At 36.3% G+C, this 12,662-nt stretch overlaps 1 protein-coding gene across 1 annotated transcript in view; it reads left to right on the plus strand.

Annotated features, from left to right (window-relative positions):
• Positions 1-12,662, plus strand: part of LOC135833157 (neuroglobin-like) — a 255,048-nt gene that overhangs the window by 5,512 nt on the left and 236,874 nt on the right. The window contains exon 2 of the mRNA XM_065346856.1: positions 6,721-7,462. Coding sequence (XP_065202928.1) covers positions 7,266-7,462 — 197 coding nt within the window. The 5' untranslated portion in view covers positions 6,721-7,265. The remainder of the gene's footprint in view (positions 1-6,720; positions 7,463-12,662) is intronic.

Here is a 12,662-nt window from a genome sequence, read left to right on the forward strand (position 1 = left end):
AGACGACATAAAATAATGTCACAATAATTATTATTTACTCATCACATCTATCAATACATAGGTCTAACATCTAATCCAACATGTTTCATGTAGTTAAAATAGAACCTTAATCCTAATTTCAACGTGCTAAGTCGATTGAAGATGGTTTCAAGCCGTTCTCGAGTCTCCAGCCGTATTTTGGGAATTCCAGGATTTCAAAAAAATTCTTTGAAATGCCCGAATCAACTTCAGTGTGTATAATTCTTGAGCTGATTGCTGGTTAGTGACCCACATTTTGCGATAGTGGTCTCGGCCCAGCCGGCTCAGAATCTCATGCTTTGGTTTTTGGACATTTTCTGCGGTATTTTTCGAAAATACAGAACTTGCAAAGTATACAGCTGGAGGCTCCAGAACGATTTGAAACCTATTTCCAATCAACTCGGCTTATTTTGAAATCAGGATGTGAAGTAAATTTTAGCTATACAGCTTCATTTGGTGAAATTTGAAATTTTTCAAAAATTTACTGGAGGCTCCAAAACTGTTCGAAACCGTTTTCCTATTGATTATAAGGGGGGGGGGGGGTTGAAAATGGAGTTCGAATTTCAGCTTTCTGAGTCAAATAATGACAAAATTTTGATTTTTTCGCAGTTTTAATTGTAATCTGATTTTTTTTAAATCACAAAATTCATTTATCACCTCAAATTTCGGCTGGAATGTGTTTTTTTCCACGTTCCTTCGATTCTCATCAGCCCTCATTATTTTGTGGAAATTTTTCGCAATTCAGTCCCTTCAAACCTGAGACTAGGTGAACACAACAACACGAACTCGAGATGAGTTCTATATGCCATTATTAGAGGAAGAACAAGTGCATTTAATCGAGACACCTGAAGAAATGAGGCATGAAGTGGAAAAATGATTTTATATTACTATGAATTACTTAACTGGGTATCGTTAAAAATGTTTGCATTGTGTACAAACATTTTCACGATATTTTTCGACTCCTTGGACCCCCCCCCCCTCAAACTCTCCACCGCACAATATTCTTTCGAAAAACGACGGAATGAATTGTTTTAGATCTGGAAACAGGATCTGATTTTGCGTTCTGTGTTCCGATGAAAAGACTACTGTGACCTTTGAATTTTTAAAAATTCAAGTCGTTTTATGGTCACCTTTTGCCCATTTAACAGGTTCGATTGATTTTTTTTCTCCAACGAGAATTCATTCGACCCGTGTCAAGCTGTATTTTTTCACGTCGAAATGGAAAATGATGTATTCGGGGTGATAAAGGACAAAAACCTATATACAGCCAAGGGTTATAATAAATAGTCAGCATTTTGTCGAGGTTTTACATATATTATGTTTTTTTTTTTTCGAAAGGAAATTGTTGTAAATATGTTCTACGGATGTTCATTTTATACATATATGTAGCAAAAAAAATCATTTCTCTGAGGAATGCGTTTACCTCAATCGGAGGGGAATTTGGAAATAAATTGAAAAAAATGAAGGTAACAAATCTCGTATTTTTTTCCTTTTTTTTGGAAAATATATAGTTCCATGATATGCGACGATGGTGAAGTTGAAGTTACACATCCTCATCGCGTATTTCATATTATCGATAGGTACCTAAGCGCGAAACGTTACGTGACTCGTACGTGCGTTTTTCTTATCAGTTTTTGCGCGCAGGTGAGTGCGAGGATTATTCTCCAGAGTACAGAGAGAATTTACGTGGTTTTTCCCTCGTCTTCTCCAGGCAAGCATGCTAACGAGAAAATCATTACGCGGTGACGACTGACGAGGGTAACGAACGCGGTCTGGAATTATGAAAATTAATACGCTGGTGTGTTTTTTTTACGCGTACTACTTACTCGTGTATTTTCGCACACACAACCGACATTCTAATTCCCACGTTTGTTTTTCGTTTTCGCTACTGTGTTTTCATTTTTCCCTTTCATCATTCGGGTGAAATAATCTCTAAATGGAGGGTTATATACGCGAGTAAAAGTCAGGTTAATACGTGTATTAGTCGATGTGTTTACGTATATTATAGGTGGAGGTACGACTCGACTCGGTTGGAACCGAACGTATCATTTTTTGGAATCTCGTCACGTCGCGTTACTTATCAACTGTGTCTTGGGTTGTACTATCGTGACGTTTAAAATCGTTGGATATGTTTAACGTCAAGTTGTGTCATTTTCACAGCTTCGAGTTTCGAGTCACGTTGTATTATTATTTTCATAACGTGTGCCTTGTCATTTTTGTATCATCTTAATCAGCAGCGCGATACTGACATGACGTTGAGTTATGTATATACCTTATTAGAGTATATGGTAAGGTATGTGTGATGGATGTCGCGTTACTATATGTAAAAATTGTCTCATGCCGAAAATCACGTGGCGAAGATGTGTATGTGGTGTCGTCATGTCACGCCTTTTGGTGATGCTTGCATGAGAGACGATTATTTTCATGTTGTGTCATGGTTTGTGATGCTGATGCTGGATGATCTCGTGTCTAGATGTTGTTTGTGTGTTGGTTGTTGCTGGAATGGGTGGGAGAATAGTCATGATGTTGATTGTTGATGCTAGTTCTGAATTGAGTATATTTTAGTGCCTTTTTTGCGCTTCGTGATTCAACAAAAGATGTCTCGAAATTGTCAAGAAAAGTTGACAGATCAGATTCCGGCCGTAAAAGTTGATTTGTGATGCAATTTTTGACAGATTGAGTTGCTTTGTGATTGCATGTGGTTAAAATGATTCCAAATGTTGTGAAAAGTACACGAGAGATATTTTTAAAAATCAGTCTACAGAAATAGGAATCCGAATTATTCAATACCTGTCAGCCTTTATTAAATCTGTAATTGATTTTTTTTTTTTTTTAATTCATGTACATCAATTTCAACTGTAATTTTGATGATTTCTAAGTGGTCAAAATTGCTGAAATACCGTAAAAATGAATGAAAAAATTTTGTCATGAAACTTGAACAGTAGTCAAAGTCCAGAGTTTGATAAAATTATGTTGCAACTTACTGTTCAAATGCAATTTCGACCACTGGAGTGTTTTTTCAAGTCATTTCAATCAGTCTATAGATATTTCAAATCAAAAGTACGATTTTAGTCAATTTTCACGATATTTTAAGGTAATTCTTAAATTCCCCCTTCCTTTTACACTAATTTTTTTCACAAAAATTCATATTTTGAGCTTGATATTACGAGGAGACGAAAACGAACGACCGCTCATTCGATTCAGCAGCATTTTCTGAGTTTGTATGCCAATTTTTGTGTCGTCAGGTGCTACAGAGCTCTCTCAGTGACTATTTGAAGTGGAATTTCCGTTGGAAGTGTACGTCCAGTTTTTGCAAGCAACATGCAGTCGTTCGATTTCTTCCAGATTGGAAAATTTTGCCGAAAATATTGCCCAACGCTTAAGTAATAATGGTTCATGCAGAATGTTAAATTCCGAGGAGAATGGTTTGAACCTGTTGGGGAAGTTTATAGAGGGACGAGGGGTACAATGCGAGACTGCGGCCGGAGCGGTAGGCTGATTTAAAAGTAACAGTGTATTTTAATCGTACTATTGATCCAGAAAGAGAATTACCCCCCCTCCCTCCCAGAAAAATTGGCGAAACTTATTTTTGTACCTTTCACTTTTCCCACATTCAAGTATCACTTCTGTAGGTGATACTTACTTCAGGAAGAGTATCAGTCTACCCAATTTTTTATTTTTTTTTGAAAATTTATTCTCCCCGTTGAATTACAGTCGGCCCCGCTTATTGTGGATTCGCTTAATAGAATCACCCGTTTAATGTGATCAAATGACTTGGTCCCGATTTTTTGTACCTAATTACACAGAAAATGACTCGTTTAATGTAATCAAGTTCCCCGCTTAGTAGAATCATTTCGTGAGATATTTCTCCTTTCATGACTCGTTATCTTCACTATTTTTATCAAAATGTTTCATAATTCATCAAAAAATCTCAATTTTTTGTAAAAATTGCCAAAAAAGTATCTCTTTTTTGCCAAAATGTTCAAAAAATCTTATTGCTAGAATAATGAATCATTATCAAAAGAGTCTAATTTTCGCCAAAATTGTAAAGAAGTTTCTTTTTTGAAAAAATTATTTAAAAATCCCAACTTTTGTTGAAATTGTCAAAAAAAAGTCATGTTTTTTGCCGAAATTATCAAAAAATACATTTCTTATGATAATTGTGTTTTTTCAAAAGTTCCTTTAATAGAATCACCCGCTTAATAGAATCATTTTGCCTCGGACAAATGCGACCACAATAAGCGGGGCCGACTGTATAATAATCCCCTTTCCCATATTACTCCCCCCTCTTTTCTCACATTTCTTCAAAGTTTTGAAAATATCTGGTATAACGTTTCGTTGCAGTTCTGCTTCTAAACTTTTTAAAAATACTGACGGATACTTTTGTTATCATGAAAAATGTGCAGTTGAAAAAAAAATCATCTTGGTTCGACTGTCACGTGACTTCGAGTCGGTCAGCTTTCTCAATCTGTGTCCATGTTCAGCTATCAGAAGAAAAATCATGGATTTTGAGAAAGATATGAATCTTGAAATTTTCCCAGATCACGAATTTTGACGAAAAAATGTTCGAAAATGTAATACGAGTATGTAATCTTGAAATGACCCCATTTTCCCTTCCCCGATAGAAATCAACTTGTTACGTCACAATTTTCGATTTTTTTTCAGAATTTGGGAGGTGGAAGAACACTGAGAAGTCGTATTTGAAAAATGAGTAAATATTCGAATTAAGTACCTGCGAGTTTGCAGAAATCGATGTGTTACATGACATTTTCGTAATTTTTTGACACTCACACCCCCTCCCTCCCCCTCCCACCGATGCAGGGGCAGGGGGCACTGTAGAGTGGTGTCAGAAAATTCATTCGATATTCGAACTCAGAACGCTCGAAAATCCAATCCATGAAAGTGAATTTTTTAGTATTTTGTACTTTGGTTGGGGTAGAGTAATGTGCAGAATGATGCACTGGTGCAGAGAGAGGCAGGAGGTCGGAATGGTTTAATCGAAAAATAGATGTTTCATTTCAGTCTCAAAGTTACTCTGAATTTCGATCAGAATTCCGTACCCTCGCCCCCTTCTCACACACCTTGGCGTGTTCAGAAACCACCTTGATAATAATTGTAGCTTTATTGAAAGTTGAGTTTTGATTGTGAAAGTTCAACTATGAGCTTTTCTGATCCTGATTGTTGATTCAAAATCTTCAATCTACATATTTTCTTCAAAATCCTGCGATTAGATTTACATTTTTTGCTCTTTAGCTGCGATCAATGGATTTCGGTTTTCTCGTCTGAAATAAGTTCAACTTTCAATTTGAAAAATTTGTCATTAATAGCAATAATGAAATCTTGTTTCCAAAATTGTGCCTGATGTGGTGTATTTTTTGACGACCTTTGAATATTTTTCATTTCCATTCTAAAAATTTTCAGCTAGTTGAAATACCTCCTTTTACTGGGGGTGAAAGTGTTCTTTGAACTGATGTTTAAATTTGAAATTTTTTTCGATTTTTTAATGAAATTTTCAAGAAATCTGAATTTTACGTGCTTGTTTACTTGGATGTTATTGATAAAGCTACGCCTGCGACGCGACGAGCTGAACAGCTCATTTTCCGAGAAATTTCACTCGTGCTTTTTGACTCACCGGTGTTTTTGCGATGAAAATATATAATTCCATTTCGTTATTGGAAATTTTATGCTGTTAAACTTTTCTCTATGTAATTACTTTTACCCTAAAATGATCCCTTTTCTTGGTAAATTCCGTTCGTTGTCGTTGAGTCACATATTTATTTCTGCATTTAGCTTTTTTTTTTGTAGGTACCTAATGTATGTACCTATCGATTTGTTGAGTCCTCGTCGGTGAAAAAAGGACTTATCGACGAATGAGACATTTTACAAACGAAGCAATTCAGAATTCAGATGTTCAGCCGGTTAAAACTTTGAGATTCTTCGAAAGACTTTACTTTCAGAATTATCACTTAGCAAATCAGGTTCACTTTCAATTTTTAGAAGAGGAGGAGGTAAACGTGAGATTTTCTCGAGTTGAGATGTACAAAACAACGACTAGAATTGCACGATAATTATAGACTACTTCCTACTTCTACAAGAATGGACGAGACTTCGACTTGTCAAAGTGTGAATTTTTTCCTCTCGATGGAAGGGAGAGGTGGAAGTACAATACGATGTGTGAAGATGCACGTTGAACAGAAAACAAAATATCTCAATTTATCTTCTGCTATGTACACTGTACAGTGCATAATATCTTATTTAGGTGTAAACGAGCGTATATTTTTACGTGTGTATGCGAAGTATCTCGCGTTATAGTATTCGCGATATCCTAAAATTACACGTAGACGCCAGAATATGCATATGTGTGTGTGTGAGAGAGAGGAAGGGACGGACGTAATGAAGAAGTAAAAAAAAAAAGAAGAGTAACATAGACGTAGCTAGATGTAATGTACATAGCGAAGTACGCGAAATCTGTGCTACCCGGCGCCTTCTCTTCGCAGGTCGCGCGGTACGTCAGCGTGGCGTAATTTGGTGTTATGGTTATCTCGCGTAAATTTCAAAGTGTCTGTGTTTGTGTGTGCCTGTTGAAGTACACGTATATATACACTCATCTGTATCGTCTATTTAGATGGATACATTTGTATAGTATACGGTATCGAGTGTATATATATGTGCACAAAATAAATATTTAAATTATGTATACAGAATAGTTGGCGGGTGGCGATTTTCGACGCGCGTACACGTTAAACATCGTGTATGCCAGATAAATCGACGATAAGTAGTGTAACGGTAACGACGTCGCAATCGTCAGTGCGTATTTTTTCCTTGCGCGAAATATAATTGAAAAAAAAAATTGATACGAGGCTACTAAAAAAATAAAGCTCGACGAACAGAACAGAAACCAGTCAGTCGTTGATAATATTTCCAAGTTTCGAATGTTCTTCGGTAGTGGCGGTGGTGTTACGTAATATTTTCTATAGTCGCGTTTACTACGGTAAAGTTTAGCAGTGTCGCGATACCTATACCTACTTACCTCTCTTTACTCGAAAACGAAAACAACGCGTTGTTAAATGTAGGTAACGAAATGACGTAATTTAGAATTTACGTTGATTTAATTTCGAAATATTATCGTATACGACGAAGAGTACCAAACTGAAGCCCAGGTACCGCCGAAGAAATTCAACGAGATCATCGGTCGAATAGAGAGATTTGAACCAGAAGGACGTATACTGTATACGGAGTGATCAATCATGGGCTGCGAATTGGGCAAATTGGCGAAAGCTTCGCAAGAAGAACGCGAACGTGAAAACGACTTGAATGGACCACCGGTCAATCATCAAACTGATCCTAGACTGCCGTTGACGGCTAAGCAGAAGTATGGCATGATCGCATCATGGAAAGGGATCGCCAGAGCAATGGGACCTACCGGAGTTTATATGTTCATAAAGTATGTTTGATTTTTGATTATTTTTTTATGGTGTCGGGTTAATTTAGATGGTCGTTTCGCATTGTAGTGGAGAAACGATGTGGTGTGGGAATTTTATTCGCTTTAATTTACTATAGTTTATAGAGAGTTGACAAAAATGACGGATGCTCTGTTTACATTTTGCTCATTATCAATTCTGAGGTGAAAAGTTGACAGTTTTACACATTAGATTTTAATGTAAAGTGTAGTTTTTATGCTTTACCCGAAGTAAAATAAGGAATGTAAATTCAAACCCAGAATTTATTTGAAATTTTGTCATTTATGTACTAGTCCAAGAGCTATACCTACTGCGATTGCCCCGAAATAACTGAAAGCTGGGACTGGTCTCAAAAGTTAGTATACATACCCCAACCCCTATGTTAAAAGCACTCGGTCTGCCAACCTGCAGCTGCATGCTTTGAAGCTCAGCGAAAGCTCAAAAGTTCACAATTTTTTGAACTTTTGGCCGAGAAAAACTGATGGCCAAAATTGGTGCCAACTTATTGAATTTTTCGCGCTGAATCCGAAAATGTAGGTCTGCCGACTCTAATGTGCTGCTAAAGGCCCGCTAGACTGGTTCAAAGAGGGGTCAAATTTCGCAAATTTCATCTTTTTGGGCTAAATTCGCATAAAAAGCTATAAAATCGGTTTAAAAATGATTTTCAAGCAGTTTAACAACATGCTTTAAGGGTAAGAATTCTGGCTGATTCGTAGCTTGGAGAACACCTTTTAGCTTAGGTGCATTATTTACTATCTAATTTATAACAAATGAAGCAAAGCATGGGATTAATGAACGTTGGGTCTTCGGAAGTGATTCTTTGTAATTTACGTACCACATATCGAATTCATTGACATTGTTTGTTGCCGCCAACCACTGATCAATGATGTCCTGACAAATCCATTGGGCAGTCCAAGGATCTTCTATGCTAGTCCGTACGTAACATTTCCGTAGAAGGATTCCATTAATCATTTTGGTTTTTTGCGAATACCTGATGTATTGGTAACCAACGTGTCCTTCATTGTACTCCAGTTCGACGTTGTTATTTTGATCGGCGTTCATTTTTCTACTGAAAATGAATTTCATTAGCACTGAATAAAATGAAGTTGTTAGTATTCTTATATGATACACGAACGAAGAATTGCCTTGTAATTCCTTTTAATTAAAATTACGCTTTTTAATACTAATTAAGCTGTTTGAACAATGATTATAGCGACTTTCAATTAAGAAGCTTTGAACTTCGGAAAAATTTCAACTCTGAATGATGAGATTTAGTGATAACGGCGTGTTTTCGCTTGTTGTTGGTTGTCTTTTGGCTAAGAAAACTCAGAATTGAAATAATTTCATACAAGACTAGTTACTACTAATTATTCCAGTGATCTAATTAGTGTACTTTACCGGCTGTTTTTAACCATTATTTTTCTTCGGTCGCTGAGAAATCGAGTTCAGTTTCGTACTCTTCGACCTTTGAATAGCTGATGCAATGACCCAATCGATTCAAAATGTCCACGACTTTTCGACTACTTGTGATGCTTTTCATTGTCATACCAAGGTAACCCAATTTTATAACTTTTTACAAGGATTTAGCCCAAAAACACAAAAACATGAAATTTGCCAAATTCACTCCCTCTTTGAACCAGTCTGGCGGGTCTTTGACAGCACTTTAGGATTGGTAGACCTACATATTCGGATTCAGCGCTAAAATTGCTATAAGTGGGTACCAATTTAAGCCATCAGTTTTCTCGGCCAAAAGTTCAGAAAAATTGTTCGATGTTGTCGGTCTGTGTACAAGCTGCCTGATAAGTTGTTTGATGTGAGACCATGACGCCGTCATCTCAACTTTTTTACATGTGTAATTGAGAAGCGGATGGTTGAAGTTGGATGCTGATGATATTGCATTTGAGACATTTTTACGAATTAGATTTAGAACAAAGTTGAAGAAAAATCCAAATATTATTCAACTTGTAGCTTAGGGCACTATAATAGGGGGTATGCTGGTCCGTCATTTTCTTGCAAAAGCGAATTTTCTATAAGTCGAAAACTATGACATTAAGAGAAATTTTACATAAGAGTTTTTTTTTTGTAGAGAATGAAAAAATATGACCAACTGTGCAAAAATCTTGAAATTTCATGGATAGAACTTAAATTTTGAAAAAATGAATAAAGGTTGAAAATTTTTTTGTTTTTTCATTTTGTCAGATTTTTCTGGTTCTTCTGCATAAATTTTCTAGATTTTTGCACAGTTTGTCATATTTTTTCATTCTCTACAAAAAAGCTCTGTTGTAAAATTTCTCTAAATGTCATAGTTTTTCACTTATAGAAAATTCGCCTTCGCAAGAAAATAGGGGACTAGCATACCCCCTGTTATAGTGCCCCAATGTAGCCTATTTTTAGCCCCCTCTCTCCTCCCACACAACTATTGGAGACAATTTGAGTTATTTCGAGCAATTCTGTAGTCTTCAGCCAATTTTTGGAAATCACAGTCGCTCACTAAAGTTCAACATTCTCAAGTTGTAAATCAGAAATTTGATAGCTTACCCACATTTTTAGATGGTTTCGATGCATTTTTGTTTGGTTAAAAGTGTGTTTTTTGTACTAAATTTCAGTTTTTCATCGTGACTATCTAGGTGAATTTTGTGTGGAGGTTTTTGTTATTTTCAAAAAATTTGTTGAATACTAGAGAAGTGCTCCAGAATTGCCACCAATCGATGAGGTTGGATGGGGGGGGGGTGAGTATTAAATAGAGAGATGAGTACTAAATTTCTGCTTTCTAAGTTTATTGTGTAAAATTTCGTCTCGCGCGAGTAACCTTTCTGGTTTCTATGATCTGTTCTTCAGTAAACTGTCCTGTGTCCAGAAATGGAGGCCAGTTCAAATCAACATCAATGGGCAGAATATCACGAATGAGAAAGCCTTTATCTGCTAGCATTGAGTCTCCGCTTTGCAGATATTTTTCACCATAGATCTAAATTAAATATTTTCAAAATACTCCTAATTATTTTATGTAATTATTTAGTACAAGCGTACGTAGTTAAACCAACGATAAATTTTAATGAACAAGCGTAATATAAAGTGCCATATTGTCGACGATGTTTATAAAGAAAGTCTGAGTATTCTGTTGAGGAGCTCACCTTCAATCTTCGTCGTATTGCCGTCGATCTCGTCCATGATGGTGACCATTTCCTGAAAATGAATCGATTCTTTGATATAAATATTCTAAACGTTTTGGGCCGTTCTTTCAATTTCATCTTCAATTTTTACACGAAAGATGATCATCTTCTTGGGCACATTCAACGCATCCATTCTACTTTCAACAAAGTAGTAGCTGAAGGGGCTGTTTCCACTTTTTGTAAATTCCCCTCAACAGAAGCTATAAACTTGACGACACTAACCAATCGTCGAGCAGCTGCACCATAGCCAAACCGCATGTTTGTTTAATTCGCTTTTTTTGACAGTGTTCAATTCTCGTTTTTGAAATATTTCATAATTTGTATAGCGGTGATGGCTACGTCGAGCCGATTTTCGAATACGAAAGTTGAAGCTGTACAAAAAATTAAAAACAGAACAAAATTGATTAAATTAAGTTAAATTAAATTATTGGAATGCGAATTTTTGAATTCTTACTTTTCTTCTGCATACTATAATATTATTACAAATGTAGAAAATTCACAAAAAAAGGAACATTAAATTTATATAGGTATGTATTTTTTTAAACAAATTCTTTCATGATCGTCGGTCGTTCTCCTTCCACCAGCTGGTCCATGGAGGCTTCGACTCCGACCTCGGCCTCATCTTTTGCGTACCCAGCAGAATTGGCAGGCCATTTCAAGCAGTCCTCAATGGGTGAAGTCCGGTTTTTAAATGCCGATCTACGGCATCAACCCTAATTTGGAGCAAATTTTCCTATTTTTTTTCCATGTTCTGTAATTTTTATTCAAACAATTGAATCTCGCACTTTTAAGAACCTCATAATCCTTCTTTCTGGTGACGCACGGGGACAAAATGTATACCTCATAGACTGATGTGAACTCAAAATACGCATTTTTTTTTCATAATGAGTGAAAAATAAAATTCACGTATCAGAAACGATAATAATGGAAAAAAATACATTCGATTGGATAACGTTAGGTTGGAAAACGACCTAACCTAACTTAACCTAATGAGATGACATCGTCTTCGACAGGCACTCGTTTAACGGCCTTGCCTCGCACTTTTTTCGTGTAAGCGGCTACCTTCTTTTTTTCATGGCCTATGTTTCCAAACAAATAATTGTTAGTATACTGAAAACAAAATCATACTAGCAAAAGTCCTAAAATTACCTTTTCTGTGCTGTTTAACTGATCCGCTTGAGTCAGCGACGTATTTGTAAACGCCGCATTTATAGCAATTACCTTTATACTGCTGGGCTGATGGAGTTAGCGATCGCAGATTCTGCATTGGGACTGTATACAAAATTAATAGAATTACATTATGTTACATTTACATATAAAAAAATTATCTTTGTTGATGATTCAATATGAAATTGCATGCTTACATTCTGCAGGTAGGTACATTTGTCGGGTCTACGATGTGTGTTGTACGCGTGCACGTCTTTACATAAATACGAGGGTCGGTAGAAAAGTAAAGATCCCTATTTTTTTTCTCAATGAAGAAATCAGATAAAGTAAAAAACTAATACATTTTCAGAAACTACATTCTTTCAGCTATTTTTTGACATAATTACTTGAGCGATTAACATGCGAGTTTTAAAATATCTCCTCCACAAGATTTGCGTCCAACCCCATAAGGCACACAATTTTTAATATTGCTATTTTTTCTCGCTATGCGGCGAATAAGTGCGAATAACGCGTCCAATTCACCAGTAAATCACTCTCCAAATCAGATACAGTGATTTTGAAGTTTTTTCTGACCATTTTAGCACAAGTGCATCTGCCAGCCCAAAGAGACGACTTGGGCGCCTTTTTGCCTTTCAACTTTATGCCCTTTTCACGGACCAAAGACCACCACTTACGCACATGTTGAACACTTGTACCCTTACATCCATACCTCTGGGCGAACTGTGCATGAATTTCAGTTGGGGGTTTGCCGTCAAATTTCAAAAATTGGGTGATACTGTGAACTACTTTGTTGGACGCAAATTTTGTGGAGGAGATATTTTAAAACTCACATCAAGATGTGACAAAA

Source organism: Planococcus citri, chromosome 1 (assembly GCF_950023065.1).
Source record: "Planococcus citri chromosome 1, ihPlaCitr1.1, whole genome shotgun sequence".
Classification (NCBI taxonomy): domain Eukaryota; kingdom Metazoa; phylum Arthropoda; class Insecta; order Hemiptera; family Pseudococcidae; genus Planococcus; species Planococcus citri.